General features: G+C 38.3%; 1 protein-coding gene across 1 annotated transcript in view; it reads right to left on the reverse strand.

Moving 5' to 3' along the window:
* The window catches only part of MYO9B (myosin IXB), a 44,811-nt gene that overhangs the window by 8,531 nt on the left and 13,843 nt on the right, over positions 1 to 22,437 (reverse strand). The window contains 25 exon segments of the mRNA XM_075723825.1: positions 409 to 599; positions 718 to 875; positions 1,555 to 1,685; positions 2,054 to 2,120; positions 2,488 to 3,447; positions 3,836 to 4,002; positions 4,114 to 4,263; positions 4,768 to 4,890; positions 5,432 to 5,542; positions 5,749 to 5,829; positions 6,310 to 6,432; positions 7,003 to 7,042; positions 8,144 to 8,254; positions 9,858 to 9,933; positions 10,508 to 10,703; positions 10,985 to 11,126; positions 11,733 to 11,854; positions 13,849 to 13,983; positions 14,270 to 14,386; positions 14,625 to 14,714; positions 15,197 to 15,326; positions 15,549 to 15,649; positions 15,800 to 15,899; positions 16,026 to 16,088; positions 17,749 to 17,843. Coding sequence (XP_075579940.1) covers positions 409 to 599; positions 718 to 875; positions 1,555 to 1,685; positions 2,054 to 2,120; positions 2,488 to 3,447; positions 3,836 to 4,002; positions 4,114 to 4,263; positions 4,768 to 4,890; positions 5,432 to 5,542; positions 5,749 to 5,829; positions 6,310 to 6,432; positions 7,003 to 7,042; positions 8,144 to 8,254; positions 9,858 to 9,933; positions 10,508 to 10,703; positions 10,985 to 11,126; positions 11,733 to 11,854; positions 13,849 to 13,983; positions 14,270 to 14,386; positions 14,625 to 14,714; positions 15,197 to 15,326; positions 15,549 to 15,649; positions 15,800 to 15,899; positions 16,026 to 16,088; positions 17,749 to 17,843 — 3,780 coding nt within the window.

The following is a 22,437-nucleotide window of genomic DNA, read 5'->3' on the forward strand; positions in this document are numbered from 1 at the left end:
TGTTAAGTTTCAGTCACTGGGCTTAGTCATCTGTGACCATTCCAGTTATTTATAACATTTCTTAATGCACTGTGATGCATTACAAAAACAGGAGTCAGGTAGTTAGGTTCTAGAGAACTCTATTTCCTTACAACTCATGCTTTATCTTTTTAAGCACGCCCACTTGTTTGTAAACAGATGAAGAACTAACATGAATGCCACCAGGATTTAATGTAATGTAATGCATTCAGAGACTTAAAGAAAGGAATAGAAAGGGCTTTAAAACAGACCTAATTTGGTCAAGCTATCAAATCGATTCCCCTTTGCTTGAAGTCATAACATAAACTTGCACCTAGAAAAGCAGTCTTTAAAATTCCACACAAACAGTGAACACAGGCCTGAATTTTATCATAGTTGAGAGCCTTTTACCTTGTTTAGGAGGAACTCATCGAGATGTTTCAGTTCATTGGCATTTGCAATCTCACGGACAATTGGTGAGCTTCCATGCTGAGACACACTTGAGATCTTGCTGATCTTTATAGTGCGGTTCTTCTTTGTTTTACTGCTCTCTTTCACATGGCGCTCCCCTGCCTGGAGGCGACTTGGCTGCCCAGAAGCAGCTGGGAAATAAATTAATTTGTATATTAAAGCAGGATGACCGAATTCTGCAGTATTTGTTTCCATGCAAAACATTACAGAAAAGATGGATATTAACAAGCTGGGGATTAAGTCACAAACCTTCTGAAACTTTCTGGGTTCCTCCTGTTTCTGGAAAGAGGACACAAGATACAAGGGAGAGGCCATCTCCTTCATCAATCACATCAGGACTCTCCTTTGGAATTTTCTTGTCTGGCTTTTTCCCCAGAAGTCTACGCAAAGGACTTTTAAAAGCAGACCTGAACACAAAAGCAGACACAAGTTCGTCACATTAGTAATGGAAGCTGGCTCTACTACAAGGAAAGGCTCTTTTAACAGTACAGCTAACACCCACAATAGGATTAACCTCTATGTGCATACTTCCTCTAAGGTCAAACCTGCAGAAAAACTGAGCAGTAGAAAAAAGGAAAGACAGTCTGAAAGAACATCTGGACATTCTGGTATTTACTAGATTAGAGCACTACCTTCAACATGCACAGAGACAACACGTCACATATCCAAGACATCATTTCTGGCTCAGGAAGTCCCCGAGTTGCAGCAGAAGCTGGAGGAGCAGGCCAGGGAAAGAGCATTACATGCTTGCTGGGTTCTTAAGCTTTTCTCTTGGTGTCTTATTTCTCAGTCTGGATGACAGTACACTACATGGACCTTTGATCTGAGCCTGTATGGTGGTTCTTAAGTTAAAAAGAACCAGTTCAAAGACAAGTGCTATGCAAGAAGCAGAGAACGTGCTCCTCAGCAGGTTCAGATATCATGCTTACATCAACATGAAGATCAAGTCAATGAGCAACACAGCCACTCATGTAGCTGATGTCAACACGTGTCCCTCCACAATCAGTCTCAAGTGAGAGTACCAGTGGAAAATCTTTTTCTTTTTTTCCTCTTTAAAGGTAGGCCAGTCACACACAGAATACATACTTGGCATCTATTTGCTGACTTGGTGACTGCAGGGAAACGGCTGCATCCGAGGTAGGCAAGAGGTCACTGGGCTTCTTTTGCACAGGATATTTCTTGTTGTCTTTTTCTTCTTCTATCGTATCTGGTGATTGCTACAGCAGAGGAGTCAAAACACTACATGTTGAGTGAAATAGATTCTTTAAATGGTTTTAAAAACTAGAAATGAGGAAAAAAGTTTGCTTCATCAAGATAAAACACTTTACCCAATAGATATTAGCTTAGTAATATAAGGACCAAGTATATTTAATGCTTTGATCAAGGGTCCATTTATTAAAAATTAAGTTTTCAAATTGTTGTATAATATTTGTGAATGAAATTTTTTTACATGGATATCAAGCCAAAAAAAAAATCAACCTGAAATGAACACAGGCATACAGAACACACTAGGCAATTCTTCACAAATCTTTAATATTTGTAAACAATGATTATTAAGTATAAATATGCACAATAGCATCAGTACCTGATTCAAGGCAACAGACTGGGCAAGGGTTGAGAGATCACTTAATGAAGATGAATTCCCCTTCTTTCTGCAATGTTACAAGATTAGTTTCAGATTATGTATTTTATAGAAGTCTGTAGCCTCTTAACATTTATTAACATTGATATGTTGGTTATTTAAAAGGTAGATTTGAGACACTACTTTAACTAAAGCCCTGACTCTCCAATTTTAATTCAGCAAGGCAAGCTTTGTATCTTTTGTTAGCTTCTGAAAACATTCTACCCATACAGATTCAACTGCAGCACTGGGAGCCAAGAAAAAGCAGCAGTTGTTCGTAGCTCTATTTTCCCCCGTAAGACAGCCAGATGTACAGGATATCAGTTCTCCATCTATTTTAAAATATTACAGATATCTGTTTTCTGAAAAAGTAAAAATAATTAGGAAGCTGCCCTTACTGTAGGTGATCCTGAGGAGACTTATCCGCACGTGTTCTTTCATCCAAAGACTGACTCAGCATATCATTCTGACTGGCATCAGACTGTCTCTTTCCTTTCCACTTCTCTCTCTTGTACTTTAGTTTCCCTGGGTCATCCACATATCTCTGGATTGGGGAAGAAGTGGGACTATCCAGATCTTTGGTTGCCTTCTGAACAGGACGCTTAGTTTTATCTGCCCAGCATTCAGCTGGAGTTAGAAAGCTCCTAGTAGCAGACAGCGTATTATGAAGATTCAGTGCAAGATTTGTTGGCCTTTCCGGACAGTTAAAGCTTTGGCTGCCTTTTATCTGGTTATTTTGGTTCCCTTGTGTCTTCATTCTGTCAACTGCCTTATCATCTACTTTTTCCCCTTCTGATACAGGTGGTTGCTCAGAAATAGGACTGCTTTCTTTTATCTTGCTTGACAGTGGCGTGTCTGAAAGAGCTTTTTCTTCACTTGGACTTTTCTCTCCCTCGCTGCTTCCTTGAAGGACAGTATCTTGTGCTGTGGATTTCTTTGGCACTGGAACAGTTTCCAGGGCCTCTTCAGAAGAGGTTTGTTCCTCATGGCACAGTGAAGATGGTCCTTCGAAGGAAAACAGGACATGCTTATTCTGTAACTCGTTATGTTCCAGCCCCCTCTGCCGGCGAGATTCACGTTTCTCCCGGCTGTTTGTTACTTTCTCAGAGCCCTCTGTCACGTTCTTGTGAGGTAAGGTGGCTTTTTCAGATGAGCTCAGGTTTTCAGCTTGCTCATTTGGAGTTTCATCTCTGTCCCCAACAGCTTGATCCAGCTCTGCCTTGTGTTTCACAGGCAACTGATCTGTTGCTGGTTCACTGTGCTCATCTTTCCTCGTATCATTCTCTCCGTCTTGATCTTCCTGCATTTCTCTCTGCTTTTCTTCAGCTTTCTGCCTTTCTATAGCCATTTTCTGAAATCTGTTAAGAATTTGTAAGATGAAAACACAAACATTTAATGCACAGCGGTCAAGAAAAGTACCCAATTGTTTAAATGCAGCCTAAATACCAATACAGACACAAAGTACAAATACACTTACAATCCCAGCATGACTGCATGGACGTCTGCTTATTAGGACTGGCACACATCAGGGCAGCTCAGCTGAATAATGCTCAAGTCCTAAGCTCTCAACCATTTTCCACACACCACCAGCCATTTGGTACTGACTGCAGCATCACATGGTAATGACTATCCATAAGTTGTTTACTAAGTCAACATATCACATGGAAGCCGAGCTTGGCAGGTGAAGCCGAGTAGCTAAGTGGTTAAAATGCACGTTTTCATATCATATTGCTCCTCTTCCTTTACCTCTTACGCTGCAGATGCCCTCTGACCATAGCTTGCAGGAGACAAATTCTCCTCTTCTGCTGAAGGTAGCATTTTCGCTCCCTGTATCTTCGCCATGCTGACTGAATATAAATGGCAGCATTATTCCTCTGCAGTGCCATCCTAACACAACGGGAACGCCAGCAAGCCTAAGAAGGGAGATTTCTAAAGTAAGGGAGGGGTACTTGAAGGTGGGGAGTGTTATTTGAGGGGCTTGCTTTCTTTGTTAGGAAAAGAAGATTGGCAATTCCCAAAGATACCTGTAAAACAATGGCTGCCTGCCTTGTTCTGAGAAAGCGTCTCCTTTCTAAAACCATCCTGAGCCAGCTCTGAAGGAGAATGATTTTCCTCTTCACTTCTTTGTATAGTGTATCCTGTAGTATCTGCCGTTCAGCCTCTTTCATAAAAACCTGCTCAGTTAAAGAAAAGTTCATCAATAAACAGTTAATAGGCACCTTTCAGCCCCCACTGGAGGCATCTCCACAAGCTAAAAAATGAGAATGGTAATACTTATTACTGAACCAAACCTTATCAGCTGACAGCAATTAGCACACCCAAAAAGTAAAAGTCCTCTTGTTTTACCAAATCTCAGTGTTTAGATTCTCAAACATACAACTACACTTACAACCTTCAAATCATAGAACCCTTCTGAAATGAAAACATTGACAAATGCCAATAGCAACAATTTCCCAGAAGTAATATCCATACAGTACAGAATTGTACTGTATTGCAAGACGACAGGTTGGCATCAAAAACAATGAGGCAACTACTAATGTCTGTATCAACAGTTACAGGAGTTAAAATAGCTAATTTAAATACAAAATGCAGAAAAAAGCAACACCTGTAAATGAATCGTGCTAAATTTTGCAGCATACATCAGTATTTCTTATTGGCTTATGGAAAGTTTCACAGACCTTGGTCATCCCTATTTGATAGTAGTTTTCATCCAGTTCTAGTTTATTCAAATAAATACAAATGTCTTCCTTAGAGGCTTTGGCATTTTTGGGCAGTAACACCCGAAAGTGGTCTATGAATTCCTGTGAAAAGCAGAGACAGCAAGAGATCAAAGTTAGAAGGCAGTTCACAAGTTTAGAGTTTTAACTAGATTTCTACAATTAAGCTAAGATATCTGAGCTACAGGGGTTTGAAAATACTTATTTCTCACTCTGAATTTAGCTATTTTTTTCCTACTCTGTAAAATGCAGGCTTCATTCAGTCTCCAATTAACAGTAAATATCCCCTATATGTGATCTATAAAGCTACACGCACAGAGTGTTTTATAGAAAACAATTCACATATGGAGACAGAAATGTGCAGCACTGATTCCTCATACAGCACTCAGAATGCTTTCCTTCATGCAACAAGTAGAACAACTTACTGGTAGATGACTCGCACAATAGTTTAGACCACAACTTGTTACCATGCAGGCCCTATCAAAACTACAATGAATTTTTACAGTTCATGCCAAGTGGTCACGAGCTTCATATGAGGAGAGACACAAAAGAGTCCAAGGCAACGCGTGTTTTTCTAAGAGCAGGTATTTCTGAAAGCATAATCCACTTCCAGTTCCTCACGTACCTGGAATGTGTATTTGACACTGTAGCCAGACCTTCTGATTCGCACAGTTTCTAGCATGCCAGTGTATCTTAACTGTTGAAGCACCAAGCCTTCATCAAAAAGCATCTCTTTCTGAAAAAGATCAGCAGTCAACAGCTAGTAATTGCCTGGAGAGTCCTATTTCTGTCCAGTAGAGAAAGCACATTCTGTTTTCACACCCTAGTTACTTTTTATCTTCATACAGAATGACAGTGAACAAGTCAAAAGAGATATTTTACAGGGCTAGAAGACTTACATCCTCAGCAGTCACATCTGCTCAGCTCTTAGGGCAGTCTTACCTTCTCAGCATTGGAGCGGATGCAACGGATGAAGAACGGCTCAGCTTTACCCAGTGTCTCCAGCAACTTATTAAGTGAAGTCTGAAATGAAATATTCAGAAACATTTTTTTCTTCAGGTACCAGCATTTGGAGTTGCATTTGACAGCAGTACAGCTTCTTCCTCAGAAATGAGGTTCTTTCAGGTCTGATGGCTATACAAAATCCTGTTTCATCCAATATGGAGGTTCTCCCGTACTGCACAGCAAATCCCTTATTTGTTTTTACCTTTTCTCGGGATAATGAAAAGTGGGCTTTGCACATGCTGTTACAGTAGCACTAAATCTGCATGCAAGGATGAGGCTGATTGTACAGAGAACTAACACATTTCAAAGCATAAGGGTAGTAGTCCCTAAATGTAGTCTAACATTAATCAAGTAATAAACCCTACTTCAAACAAATCCCCAGAATAAAACCCTTTTTTTTTTTTTTCAAGCAAGATCAGCCTAGATCAGACCACAAAGGTCTGTTCCTATGAGGTCAGGGTACACCCAGATGCACATACCACCACATCAGTCACCTACCTGGAACTGTGCGCTTATGCTAGGGGGTTTCTTCTTTTTGTGTAAGTGCAAGAGGGATTTTGTAGTTCGATCGTGCAGAGTCATGCTTACGATGAGCTTCAGAGATTTGGAATCCAGCAAGTTCTAGAAGAAAGTTTTCATAATCAACAAAGTACAAGTCTCTTAACTAGGGAAATATTTCCATCTGCATCAAAATGAGTAAGAATGAAAACAACTACCTAGAGCTCCACATTCAATGCCATGTTACACTTCATGCCTATTTTTATTTTGGACCAAAGCATCTTCTTAAGAGTGAAACTTTTCCATTGCCCCATCCCAAGAGCGTATGGTGAACAAGATGAATTACATAATCACTGTGTTTGCCTTCAATGACTTGATTAGAAATGGCTTTATGTATTTATGGCATCTCTAGTCTAAACAGATGCCAATTCACAATTTTTTCCTGCTCAGCAACTCTTATAAAGATGAACATTTACCTATCCTTTAGATTGTCAAAAAGGAAGTTTTAGAGGATGACACAACTTCCCTACACTATGAAACAGTATTTTCTGAAGTGAGTTCTGTCAATCAAGATTAACATTCACAGTAAAAAAACCAAACCAAACCAAAACAAACCCCACCCACAAACCCAACAACAAACCCAGAAAACAAACAATAAACCAAGAGAAATCTACATTTACCGAATAACTTTACCTTGGGAATGATCTGCTTTTGTTTGATACCTCTATTTTTCCTGTTAAAATATTAAAGATCATTTAAGAAAAAAATACACATGATTTTTAGTTATTTCAGCAAGCCATAAGTTGGTGCAATTTATGAGGCAAGGTGAAGGACAGAAGAAAATTAGCACAACAGCAACAGGGTGTGTTCATGCACGTCTCTTACAAGTGATCAATGCAAGAAATGCAAACTGCTTCACAACAAGTTTTTGTTTGTTTGGTTTTTTTAATAAATTCCATAGGTATTGGGAGCTTTCAAAAGTGAAACACTGTTTGTAAAGTTAAAGCTATTAAGAACTGCACTGTTGCATAGACTGTTTTTGTGCAAGTTATTCTATTTATCTAACTGTACAGTCATTGAACTCTCGTCATAATACTAAGGCACTATCAAATCGAAATATTTGATTCAGAAGTTATTGCTGCTTGCACCAGAACCCCTGTGAAAGTACTTAACTGCTCACAAAAGGACAACACATGCGCCAGCGCTCCACTTACAAATTCTGATACGTCTGAGATCATCCCCAGGACTTCCTGGGGCACTACACAAACCTCAGGCGCAGCTCTCATCCACACACAGACAGTGAACAAGAAGCGGAAGCTCTCAGAAACAAGGCTGTAGTTCACATCCTCCTAATTCTAAGCATGTTAACTCTGTGATGTAAGGCATGTTCCAACTCCATGCCACCCAGTTTACATTTACTTGTTGTACAACGGACCACAGATCGATTTTCTTACACGTGCATAGGTGTGCACACGTAAAGAGTCTTGACCCAGGAATATACATAGCATTGGCATCCTGAATTTGAGGAAAGCATTAGCTGTAACTTGTGAGAGATTTCATTGTTGAACATTTTGCAGCAACAAGCTTGTACTACATACCTGGGTTTTAAAGCAAGTTTACGTGAAAAGTAGGTTTAGCTTTCAGCTACTGCAATGAAGAAACAAAGCATTCTCTATAGACTTTATATTTTTTAGAAGGAATTATTTTGTTCTTAATTGTCTTGTTTACTTTTTTGCAGAAGACAAACTCGGGACAAGTATATTTTCCATGGACTAGAGTAACTGCTTGGTTATTGTTGCACTTTCAAAGCAATACCTAGAGCACCAGAACTCACATGAAGTGGGAGCGGTGTTGAAGTCGACTGAGTGACCGAAGCAGCTTACAGGGATCATCACCCTGCCATGGAAGTCCTTTTATACTTGCGATGATTTGTTCATGCATGTCTCTAAAATGACTCACAGCAAAACAAAGATGGCACACAAAGATACACAGCCATAAGAGAGGGGAAAAAAGGAGTTAAAAACCCAAGAGATCCCATCACCAAGTGTGCTCCAAACAGTAGCAGGTCAATCCCAGACTACTTTTTCCTAAGCATGAATGATTCTGATGTCAAATCAGCACTTTCTACTGTTAGTGCCCTAAAATTTAATTACCAGTGTCTCCTACTAAACTTACTCTCTAATTTTACCTTTTCATGTAAATTCTTGAGCCATCAATTCAGAAAATAGAGGGAAATTTAGCAAAATGTACTTCATGTGCAAGGAACCTTTTTGTTAAACAAAGTAGCCTTTTCAGATATATATAAGCTTCTTTATAATCAAGCAGTAATTTTTTTTTTTTTTTATATAGATCTGACTACTAAAATGAGGCTGCTTAAGCAGACTTACATCAGAAAAGTAAGTTAAAAACTAGCTATTACAGGACTACTTGATGAAATTTTGTTTTTCATTTCCATCTCAAACTTATTCACACATTTAGCTTTTCAAAGTAAGCCTGGGATGGTCCCTAATTTGTGGCAGATTCCATTATTTCAAGCATGCAGCGTGCTTGTGAAGTGTTGTGTCTTGGCACAGAACTTACCTTCTTTATTCTCCAGAGAGGCACAAACCAAAAATAACAGAAGCGTAAGAATCACTTCTGGCTGTTAGATGCTATCACCATTCTGAGCTGCTCACTGAGGCAGCAACGTTATTACAGACAGTTGCTTGCTTCCCTTAGTACCTCTGAACATTTTTGAATATCAAGATTTTGTTTTAAGATATCACAAGGAAGCAGGTATGTTACGCTACGACCAATCCTTTCACCCGAATTGTATCTTTAGTTCTTAGTTGCCACAAGTGACAGAGACTGTCCAAGATGAAGCAATTACGAAGCACCATGCAGTCACTACTTTAATGTGTGCTTCATGGCTTCACTTTTACACAGAGCACGCTCAGAAGGTCAGTCTGTCCAGGAATGTGCCTCCCTGGCCTTTAAGTGCAGGCCTATTTCTACTTACTTTTTGTTTTCATAAAAAGAAATGATGTCTTCAAAAGCATTTATATCGAAATCCTCAGAACAATCAAATGAGAAATCAAGCATTGAGCAGCTGCAAAAGGAACATGTATAAAACCTAAATACTCATAGAAAGGCAAATGCGCCTATACAGAGCAATGTGTGGAGGCAGTTCTGTAGGACTTGCCCTGCCTCCTAATCACGTCATAAGGCTGCAAAAAACAGGAGTGCTCCTAGGAATCCTCCAGTGACACAGGCTGGCTGCAGAGGAACACACAATGCTAAAAGCAACATATACACAGTACAGACAGACAACTCAAAAACCCAGTGGTAAATGGAACTGAGGCTACGTCACCAACATTTGGGAGTACTGGGTCTTACATAAAGTAAGCTAGAATATTGTTTTGATAGTATTAAAAAGGCCAAACAAAACAAGGCAGAAGAAATAAAGCTTGCTATCCTTGTGGAAATATCTAGTTGATATTTGATATATGAAAATGCAACTCAGCAATTCAGGTCTTTTCCCTGATATGGGTTAAGTACATGTTTCTCACCGATAAACTTTTTCTACTGGTGTATTTGATCTCTGGAGTTCTCCAAGGGGAACTCTGGGTCCTTGACGTACCACTCCTGTTATGAAATAATCAACAAGTTTAATTTTGACAAAGATACGAACATAACAGGCAAAAAAAACCCCAAACCAAACCCAAACCCCACCAACTGTAACAAGCAAAATATCTATCGAAGGGCTTGGAGTTTTTGTCTAGTACTTTAGCTATCAAGCTAGACCACTTTGTTTCTCAAACTCCTACTACTAGAAAGTAAACTGCAGCTGCTCAGAAAAGCTTTTCAAAATCAGTATTTAATCCCAGATATTCATTTGAAACTTCAGTGAGGTCTGGGAAGATCAAAACCAGCGATAAGACAAGTACACTAGAACTAGTAATATCTTCCCCAACTTTTACAAATAGGACTTCAAATTTGGCACAGCCTGCTGGAAATGGTGCACTTATTGGAGGAGGAAGTCCGAATGCTCTCAGTGACAATTCTTTGGTGTATGAATGTTAAGCCATTTTCACAAGTCAGTTTTGTCCTTGGGTACCAAACCAAGATCACATCTGGATGATAACATTTTGCTGTCAACAAGCACTAACCAATTGTACAGTATTCAAAAGCGTTTCGAGAGCGTTTTTTCATACCATACCTGCAGTCTTCTGAGCTCTCTGGCGTCCCGCTTCTGCAAAGACAGCCATTGCTCGAATAGCTGCCCGCAGAACTGCCCAACGGAACACAGCTACAGGGTCCATTCCTATCAGCTCCCGAACATAAGCACTGTCACTGCTTCGTAGTAAAGCAACAATATCTGGTCTCATGTAATCCATATTTTTCTCTCTGAAATCCTGCAAAACAGGAACATTGAAACACAAGCTCTCAGGAAAGCTGTGTTTTGACCCAAGATATAATTGCTGTTCAGAATAATTCATTATTCTAAATAATTCTCACTATAGTGAGCATTATTCTCCAGTCTACAACCACAAAAAAAAAAAAAGAAACCCAACCCTAAAGTACATCTGAGGACACATCTGATCCAGCCCATTCCCAGTAAATTTTCTACACCCTGACAAAACACTGTCAGAAATGCAAGGAATTCTTCTTTGTGGCCATCAGATCTATCACCTACTTTTATCTGGTATTTAACTTTCCCAGCAAAATGTCGAATAATAAAAGCAGGCTCCATCACTGGGGTTCCAACAAAAAACTTGTTCTCCTCATGCTGCTGTTTGAATTTTGCAAGTAGAGTTTTGTTGGTGGCATGTGGAAAACTAGGAACACAAAACAAAAGAGGTCAGATATTTTCCCAATATAGGTACGTTTATTGTGGTGCAAGGTGACAGACTGAAGAACGCCTATTGATCCTTGTGGAAACTATTTTATTGTCCAAGATCTCTATGCTTTCATTGAGACTTACACACCTGCTTTGAATATTAGAGATGGGCTTAATTTCTGGACCAAAACCAAACAGCTCCACGCATAGCAGAATATTCTGAGGTTTCAAGTGTATGTCAATGCTTCCTCCCACCTCACCAGCCAAGTTTAGTTAGCACCACATTAACTATTTACCACATTTGCTCCTTAATGTTCCAAAGACTGACTTACATGCATTTTACTTTAATTGTAATTCCATGGTAAAACACAAAAGTCAAAGTTTCTAAGTCTGCTTAAGCCAAAGTTCAATTTTAGCATCAATTTATATCACTACCATATTGGAGTCATTAGAAGCAAACTAGAGTGTAGATCATAGACATAAGATGACCCTTTGCTTCCCACAACATCCCTCTCCTTTTTAAAGTGCTGTATTTCTGTTCCCTTGCACAGTCCTTCCCTCCTCCCTGCCACACATTTTTTTTCAGAAGCCGTTTGCTGCTTACTTGCTTTCTTCATCCAGAAGATAGAAGAGGCCAGTGGGCTTCTTGCTGATTAAGTGAATGCAGGCCACATTATCAGTATAGTCAATATTGTGCCAAGCGATCCCTTCACTCTTATACTCCTCCTGTGTAGCTCAAGAAAATTCCCTCATTAGTACAGTACCCTGACCTTTGATGTCCTGTGGTCTAAGTGCTCAAAAGACATCCTTGAACAGCTATGGCAAGTTGAGTTTGTTAGTTCAGGCAGCAGAAAAAAATAAGGAAAATTTATATATAAGAACAGAACAGTAGGCATATTGAATCAGATCAAAGGTCCACCTAGGCAAGTCACTCAACAGCGGATGCTTGGGGTAAAACTATTTAAAAAACAAAACAGTGAAAAGAATGTTTTGCTGTGCCTTGCCAGAAATCAGCAGTCTACGAACTTGCAGTTAGACATTACATCTACATCATTACACTAAAACCCTAGGTAGACATATATTGGAGGAATTTAAGTCTATTTTTCTCTTCCATAGTTCTTGTATTATGAGAAATGACAAATATTTGATATCAAGTTCCAGAATTTCCAAATCGCACTGTCAGGCGAAGTTTCAAAAACAGGCAGTTAAGCCCTACACAACGTCAACACCAGAACTTCCCTAAGGAAGCAATGTATATTGATAAGGTTCAGAAAATTTGGACCTCCCCGACAAGAGAATATGAAGCTCTTCTGCTGAAATGTCAATGCATCAAATGCTTGACAGGACAAGCTTCTCCTTAAGATATGGAACCAAAATATGAGTTTTTCTTAATGCTGTAAATGCCCACAGAAAAAGCAAATGATAAGGTACTAATGTAAAAAAAAAAAAATCCCACAGAAAATTAACTAAAGTTTTATGTTTAAGAAGAGACAAAGAGCACCTCTCACTGTTCTATATGACGATGATAAGAAATGGATTATTTTAAGTAGGTAGAATTCAGTCTGCCTAACGACAGGCTGCTCAGTGTACATGCCACATTACAGAACTGAAATGCCATTTTCCACAGACAAAAAAGCCTTTCTTTAGAAAGATATAGAGATCCCCCCGAGGGCCCTCATGCTGCAAGAGATACAGGAAATGGGTCATTCAAGGATTAAGCTTATTTGGAAAAATGGCATTAAAAAAAGAAAACAATGTAACTATTTACTCTAGTTCGCCTGGATAGCCACTTCTGTCCTAAGTTACAAAACAGGGACCTCAACATGATGTTTACGTATGAAGTTGGTATATTTGGTAATTTTCTTCTCCTTAAAACACTTGTTTAAAGTTATCTACATATTGTTGACAAAATACCACATACTACAGAATGACTTCTTTCTTTCAGCAGAGTGACCCGAGAATAACGTTTTAGCACAAACCAGAAAAAAATCCAAGTCTAGAGCACAAAATCCCCCGAACCTCAGTCTAGAAACAGGGTATGTTAGCTCTTGCAGCACTCAAAGCACTCTCGAAGAAGATTATACCATCTGCGAACAAGTAAATCAACATATGCCACTAATATCAGGATTTCAGAACTACTGCTAATATCAACATACAGTTGCATCCCCTAGATGCAGTCAGGTGGAAGAAGCAACAACAACTGGTTATTAAATATTTGCAAACTGTCAAAAATAAGAGAAACTGTGTCCCAACCATAAAAAACCAAACAACCAACCAACCTTGAAACAAACCTCACCTACCATTAAAAAAAAAAAAAAAAGCAAAAAGCCAAACCCACACACACCCCCAAAAAAACCCTGAAAAAAACACCTCACCTATAGACTTTCAATCTCAAGGTTTCCTCTGGCTTCTGTCTTGGGTTCCCTGAATGTCTTTTTTGTTTCTTACAGTCAAGCAGAAACTTAATGCTAGCCCTCTGAAGACAGACCCCACTGTCATTAGTATATATAGAGCACTAAATATAAGCAAAGCTGCAACTGTCAAACAAGACCATAATAAGCAATAATAAAAGAAGTTGTTAAAAAATAAGACTTTTGAAAATATATTCAAGCAATTATAAAAATTATGCCATGGGGTTTTGCAGAATAGTGGCTAAGTTTGCATAATATATGAGCACTTGATAAAAACAAGTTTTTATTTCAGCAACTCTAATTTCTTACCTGTTCCAATTTGAAAATATGCTGATTGAAATAATACTGAAGCTGCTCATTTGCGTAATTTATGCAGAACTGTTCAAAACTGTTGGTTTCAAAGTCTTCAAATCCAAAAATATCAAGTACACCAATGGACAAACACTAAAAGAAGATGTGGAAATCCAGTTAAGCAATCCGTCATACAGTGACTTAACCCACAACAGCTAACCATTACAAAAAGCACTGTAGAGTATGCTGCTAATAGATTTTGAACAGTTAACAGTTATGTCTATTGTGAAAACAGAGATGATTAAATATTACCAAGAAATTTATCATGGACTTCAGAAGAAAAATTTATCCCAGCTATCTGAACATGCCATCTATAGCATTCTCTGATAGCTCTAAATACACAACTGTCTACAAAGACTTCTTTTTGTGAGAAACTTACTGTAACAGATTCCTCCATGTCCTTCTTATTAAGGAGTGCATGATTAATTCGCAGAACAATCCAATCAAACAGAGCACTGTATAAAGACTTTGCCATTGAATCACGAGCTGTTATTGCCTGCAGATGAAACAATGTTCATAACTGTTTAAAAAAAAGCATTTCTATTTCAGACCAGTGTCACTCAAAGGTTACAATCCTAGCAGAGACAAATAAAAACAAAATTTTCCTTTAATGCTAACTTCAAATGTTCCAGACATCCCTCACTAGATGCGAAAGTGTACCTTATTAGCTTTTTTGTAGCCAGAAAAGCAAGTTTAATTCTTTAAAGTAATTCTGCTAGTGTTCTTTCACTCACCTCATTGAGACTATATGGCAAAATAAGCTTATCATTAGCAGTCACAGTTTTTCTTTTTGTTAGCACTTCTACTAGAATTTCTCGTTTAACCTTCAAAACAAGAAAGAACAAGAGTTACTGTCACCCTCAAGCTCCCCAATAAGTAAACTGATGGCAACAGTGGACATCACCATTTCCTCAGAGAAGCCCAAGCTCTTTCACAACAGCTACAGTTACCATTCATCAATAGCTTTACAAGTTCTTCAACTTCTTTAAGTTTTTCTCATCCTAGATTCATTCAGATGTTTCCCTATGGTGGCAAAGAATGCATCTCCACTAAATTTATTCCTGCTCAGCTCTATGATTACTGTGTAAACAAATTCTACTTCTATGCTATGGGCTATATTCCATCCCTAATCCCAATAATTTCACCAGTTTTATCCATTTCCCCTCCCATAAGATAAGTGTTGTGGAAGTATCACAAACCAAATCTAGATATAGCAAACTGGCCAACAAGATGTTCAAGTAAAATGCTGAGGTAGAGCATGACAAAAAGATCTGTCAAATGTTAGAGGTAAAGAGAAATACTCTACTTTCAAAAGTTGGGAAAGGATGTCCAATACTTCAGGAGGTCCTACTTCCAACCCTTCATCACGACCTGTAGCTTTCTTCTTGTACGTAACGTTGCCCAAATAAAGAATAGCTGAAAGTACTGAAAAAATCCTAAGGAAGAAAAGTTGAATTTTACAAGAATTTTTCTTACAAGTTCATTATAACAGGTTAGCAGACTTAGTTCTACTTCAAGAATTTGTCTGTAAGCCCTCAAATACTCAGCTCTCCTTTCTTTCTACTGGACTAAATGTGATCCCAACACACATACAGTTTATTGCAATTCACAAACATTAACTAGCTATCGGGAACAAAAGCTTAAAGGGTTCTACTTACTGTTTTCTTGTTGCTGAAAGGAAGCCAACCATCTCCATGGCTTGTTTTAATCTTTCAAAGTCATGTCGGAGATCTTCACCATCTTCAATTTTCAAGTTATGCTGTGAAGAGAGATCCATAATTAAAGGCAAAGAACGAAGCCCAAACATCACAAGAAAACAACTGTATAATCTGTTCTGCTTCCTTTCATATTTAACACAACAGACACACAGCATTTATTAATGCATTGCTAAATCCCTGTCACAGATTACCTGATTGAGGTAGAAATAATCTTCAGGTTGCTTGAGGTGAAATTCTTTAGACTCTTCCTCATTGACTCCAAGTAGCAAATAATAAAAGACATGGTAGTTCCTACAAAGTCAATACAATTCTCTTTCATTAAAATGTAATGATTTTTCTTTTACTCTAGATACTTTAAATGCTCTTAAACTCTTGCATTGATTATGATTGTGTTAGTAAACTGTACTAATCTCTTACCTTTCATCTTTTTCTTGAGAAACAAGACGAGATTTTTCAAGCAGGTATTTTTCAACAACAGCCCTGAAGAGCCATAAAAAAAATGAAAAAAGCATGAGGGCAAAAGAAAAGACCTCACAAAACATCAGAGAGCGACTGCCAAGAGAGTTCAAATAATTAAATCTGCACTAGAATATACAAGAGAATAGCTTAGTCACTATCTCAAACCCAAAACAAAAAATTCAGTATGCACTATATTGTAATTGGAACAAAGAGAAACACCTATCTTTACTGCTTGGTTTTAGTAGACATAACTGGAAAAAGGCAGACGAAGCTAGAAAAGTGCTGATGAAAAATTGTAAGAAGAAACATGATATGCAGAGTGCTAACAATCTGTTATCTACTCCGAGATTAAGAGTTATCTGACAAGGAATGCCAAGACTACAAGACCCCAAAAATATACTGGATACCTGTCCAATTCTCAATCTAACAAATTTGCTAGATTTTTATAATGGTATACACATCAGACTAAAATCTAAGCCAGACAGACAGAAAAACCCTTACAGTTTGACAAAATAATCTCCTAAATAATAATCTCAACTCCTTGACATGGGATACAATGAATGAGGCCAAAGTTTATGCTGAAGACAAAACAAATGTATTCAAATTGTACCAATCTCCTGAGCTAGTGCGACTTCATCTGAAAAGATGCCAATTTCTTTCAGAATAACGCTCAAAGCAAATGCGGTACAGTTTCCAGTCATTTAAATTATTGCCATTTTGTAAACTGCAACCACGAAAAAGACCCAAAAGAAAGACACACTAGAACACCAAAGTCAGTGACAGCTACTGCCATCCCATAGTGCAGCAAGCTTCAGGCTGAATTCCATACCGATATTATGTATTACGGCATTGCACCCAAACTAGCACAGGTACATCTTGACAGCATCTGTGACATACTGCTGTAAATTTTGCAGATACAAGCGTTAAAAATTTAAGATGCTTTTTACAAAGCCAGATCTGAAAGAAATGATTTTATGGCATGATGTTAGTAACTACACAAGTATTTGCACACAAATTACTAACATCACAGAAAATTTTTGGACAAAATTCTTCACTTGAAGTGAAAGTGCCCACTACCAAAGAAGAGCAAAGCATAATCTTTGATTAATATTGAGGGACTACAGTAATGTGACATTATAGCATCTACTACAGGGTGAAAAATATAAATAGAATTCTAAGACTCAGGTGTGACTATCATATATTAAAAAAATAAATGTAGGTATAGAATATTTCACATTTGACCTTCCAATAGAAGCACACTATTTCAAGTAAGTAAAATCATAATTTTATAGTTGTCTTTATAACTGGTTAAACTGTTTCTTTAAAATGGCTTCCTCAAATCTATTTCACTTCTCGCCAACTCCTCTTAAAAATTCAGATCTTCTGGTTTTAATTGCAAAATGGAGAGGACAATAGGTGTTATGAAAAAAGCCTTTACTTAGCATGAAGGTAAAGATGCAGCAGCAGTCAAATCTTAAACTGATATGATTGTACAGCAAAGTGGGAATATTATCTGTCACCTGATTATTCCACAAAGCTCAGTTAGAGAGTCTCGAAAACTCCACAGCAGCAAGCTATTCTCACATGACAAGAGTCTCAATAAGGCAGCATTTTTATACAACAGTCTTCAATTCCTAAAAGCACAGAGATCAACCCCGGAAGAACCTCATACTGTACTTACCCTCGGACAATACCATTCTCTAAATAGTTGACTTGAATAAACTTTCCAAAACGACTGGAGTTATTGTTATGCGCTGTTTTTGCATTTCCAAATGCCTGTAACACAGCAAAATGAGTTAATTTTCAATTAAACGAAATATGCCAACACACAGCTTTTCAAGCTCTTCTGTTCATTGTTCAGCCTCCTGTTAGCTTGCAGTACAAACTTGAATTACTGCAGAAACGGCAGCACACAAACACCAAAAAGGCAGCTTAGGAAGCCTCCGCTGTTCCTCACGGATCTATATATGTTTATTATTTGCCCCATGCAATAATATTTGAGGGGCCAAGGAAGGGGAATGATGCATTTAGATATTTCTAAGAGTACAGGAAAGGTAATCATGGCTAGAGAGTGCAAATCGGCCTCAAGGACTAACAATTACAAGCTTAGAGAGCACGTTCAGTAGGAAGATGACAACACAATTACCATGAAATTGCCTCTCCCATAGAAAAACCAAACACTATGTCCTGTTCCCTAATGCATCGCTCCCCCTCAAAAATTTCACAATAAACACACAAACTGCAGTTTACAGAACCACGTCATACTCATTGGCCAGCTAAGTCTGCTACGCAACACCGAAAAAAAGTAGTTTCACTACGAGGTGTTAGGAGAGGGGAAAAACCAGGTATGGCACAAACTTGTGCTTCTTTAATACTTCTGCCTGTATCATGAGCCCTCTGATAGCCGATACTACACACAGAACACAAAATATCCCCTGCACGAGCCACACTTAAGAACTATAACTTATTACATCTAAAAGTCCAGTAGAATTAGTTACTGGGAATGTCCTTAACTTTATCAACTCTTACCTATGCATACTTAGGTTAAGAGAAACTTGTCATCCTTCTAACGTGCAGGAGGCAATCCAGCATATAGAGAAGAAACCCTGTGTAAAATGCAATTGTTTGGAAAAATCCACGGCTCGGTGTAGATTATCACCAGCAATTCCTGCCACAGATACTTCCTCTTAAAGTTCCAAGCAATTAAGGCCTCCATTAGGAAATCCGCCTCCCCTAATATAGAACATTTGTGGAATGATTTCACAAAAATGCCACCCTCTTCCTCCGCACACACATCCGGAGAACGATGGACATGTGAATACTGTACACAACACAGGACTAAACTGTTCATACATAAACCAGCCCAATTTTGGTTTACGTCCTGGGGGAGTACCGTTTTCATGACAGTCATATTGTCTGTATATTGAAACTCTTCCCCTCTCATTTTTTTTGTTTTTGTTTTATTTCAAGCTACCTTAAGGGTTGCAGCTGCACTGTAATGTGACACATAGATCACTATTTCCAAAATAGCTTCTCACAGCTCTCACAAGTAGATTTCTACTTGCCAGCTGCCTAGCATTCAGAGAGTCCAAGAAACTTCTTATGAACTGGGAGAACGTCCATAATTCTTCAGACAACCATTACTTCTGACCTAACGGAATAAGCTAAAGGGGCTTTTCCTGTGCACGGTGAAAACCCACAGGGTGATTCTCCTGCAACTTCAGAAAAGTCAACGGCTTTCTCAAGAGAGAGGATTTGTGCCCAGCAGCGCTTATCGGTGACCGAGGCTGAGTTCATCCGTCTAATTTCTAGAGGCCATGCTACACGTGCTGTAACGCAAACAGCACCCCTACGGATGGATGTTTCAGAGCAAGCATTGACCACAGTCATCAATATCTTTTTGTAGCTACTATCCAACAAGTTACGGACACTTTTTTTTTTTTAGAGTCCATTTTGCATACACACGCATATTAATGCACGCATAAAATCCAGGTCAACTCCTTACAGTTACCAAACACCACCAAACCAAAAGTGGAAGTCCAGTAACACCAGCACAGCAAATTGTCTGCTTCTGCAAATTGATTCCGGAAAAACTTCTTTTTAGAAAGTTTTCTAACTTATGCCACCAGTTAACTATCAGTTTACTAGATATAGTAAAGAAACCAAAACACAGTATAGCTAAATTTTCCACATTATTTTTAAATAATAAATATTTTGGCATTATAGAGTTAAGAAATCCCATAACCCAGGCTTCCTGAAAAACTTTTCTTAGTGATTACTCATGTAAGCAATGAATACAGTTTAAAACTAAAGGCCCTTATGATCTCATGTGTCTGGTATTTAGTCAAAGCATACAGCAAATTCTTAAAAGCTGATCTAATATTACCAGTTTTTAGGAAAGTTTTCACATACTGAATGGTTTCCTCATAAGAGCCTTTAACATCTACAACTTTTTAAAGAACATTCCAAGTCGCTTAACTTTTTGGGTGGGGAATTTTTTTTGGGTAACATTTAACTTTAAACTCTAATCACTGCTACCATATTCTTCAATACACTTTCACGAGTTAACTGTGTAAGAAGTGACATTCCTGCCTAAAATCAGAAAGGTGCAAAAATTTGAAATGTTAAATATTTTGGTATTTAGCAGTTAGATAGCTTTAACCTACGCTAGCTTTATCCTACAAAGAAAGGATTACAGCTAAGAATTAAGCTCCTGTATTACCTAGCCACTGCTCTGCATGGAAAGCATCTTTCATAGGTAATTCTAGCCAGGTACTCTATACATAGCTCAAATTCAACTGAAGTGGCTCCCCGGTTTGCCTTTACAGAGAGCCACCTACGCCTCTACAAAATAAATTCAGAAGGTGTGAGGGGACAAGAGACAATTTCCGCTAAAGAGAAATAATCATTTATATAACCAAACCCATTTACTGTTTTCCCTTGTGAGTACATGAGGGGACAGATAAAACCAAAAAACTAAAACTAAATCTCTCCAATGCAGAACACTAGCTATATAAAAAGCATGTGAGTCAAAAATACCCAACCAAGGCCAGCAGGAATCAGAGCTGGGATAGCCTATTCTGGGAGTCAGGAAGTCATCCAACCCATCCTCTTACCTTGGAATGCAAGAGGCGAACACTGGAGTCTGCTACTCAAAACTCCTACAACAGTGGCAGCTTTAGAAGTATCCGGAAAAAAGCCAAATTCTCCTTTTATTTGCTGGAAAAAGAAACCCCTAAACCACACACATGCTCTTATCATCTACCTCAGGAACACAACTAAGAATCTCACTTAATTCTTTCATAAGAATTGCCAAAACCTGAAAAAGCTATCAGAGTTTCTATGCAAACCACTCTAATCCATGGCAGAACCACCACTGCACAGACCAATCTTTTAATGTGCCAAATGACATCAAAGACTCAAATTACACACCCTGGAAGAGGAAATGACTGCTTCAGAGTTGAACTCAGCTTAGTAGTGGTCTTCACAAAAGTGCTGCAAAATATCCAGTCATTAACACAGAAGTTGCAGGGTAATTTTGCAATTCTGCATGCTGTATAATGTCCTGGGGAAGTTTTAGCAAACCACAGAAGACTGTGTAAAGGACAAGGCGATTTTTCCCCAAGAGATCTGTACAGCAGGGAAAAGTATGCAACAACACATTTCCACCAAAAAAAACCTAGTAACATCCAACCAAGGGGAAAAAGGAAGTTCCATTCCTCCTCTGATTATGATTCTTAAAACAAACACATGCAGATAATAGCCTCAAAACAACTACTTTCCCTTAAATAGAACAGACTACACCCACTAAATTTATATGCAGACTTTTATGGCAAATAAAAATGAAAACCAGAGTTGAAGCACCACTCAGCTTAAGTCCATCTTATACCAAAACCACAAGCACAATGGGACTGTAATAAAGAAAACAGAGCTGACAGCAAATTGCTTTACTCTGTTTTCCACAGAATGGTAAAGCATAAGGGTTTACTTTCTACAGTGAAATTTAACAAGCCTTTTAACATGCTGAGTTCTAGAAAATCTCATCCCCCCACCCACCTGACTCTGCTGTCAATATTAATTAATTCATAGCTACAACTGCCTTCTAAAGAAGACCACTTTATGAATGCTTCCTGTTGGACTTTCCATTTTATTTGGGCCTTGATTCTTTTCAAAGAACGGTTCAGTGCCATCAAAAAATCTTCAAGAACATATCCAAATCGAAATAAGCAATGCTTTTCAAAATAATACATGAAAAAGTTATGACAACCCCAGTATTTCCACCTGTCCCGCCATGCCTCAGCTTCCATTTCAGAGGGAAATGAACCTTCAGCACACTAAGAAAATAATTTCTGTAATAAACCCAAGATACTAAGGGTTAGAATTTAACAACGGACAGCAAGCCAAGGGAGCTTTGCTGCCAGAAGAGGAAGCTCCAATTCCCTTTACGTCCCTCGCCACATGCTCCCATCCCCTCGCTCAATTTTCTGCCACTTTACTAAATTAATTGGCTCAAAGAATCTGATTTTGGAGACCTAAAGCTAACTTAAAGTTCAAAGTCTTAGCTTGCACACTGTGCATTTTATATCTGAAACATGCGTTTGAAAACATTTTTCCCCGATGAAGGGAAAATACAAATTTCTTGGAAACTTAAGTGAATATGGAAAGGTTTAATTATCTTGTTTGAGACTCTATAAAATAAACAAAGGTTTGATTCACTATTCCCAATTTGACCCAAATAATACTTCCCAAATGTAAATTCCTTCTTAGGACTTCAAGCGTAAGTAAACTGAACTTAACGGTCAATACAAGAAGGCAAAAAACTCCAAGTCAGGGAACTATAATCACTAAATTTAGAAGAGAATGAAAAAGT

The sequence above is a fragment of the Pelecanus crispus genome, chromosome 20, assembly GCF_030463565.1.
Source record: "Pelecanus crispus isolate bPelCri1 chromosome 20, bPelCri1.pri, whole genome shotgun sequence".
Taxonomy (NCBI): domain Eukaryota; kingdom Metazoa; phylum Chordata; class Aves; order Pelecaniformes; family Pelecanidae; genus Pelecanus; species Pelecanus crispus.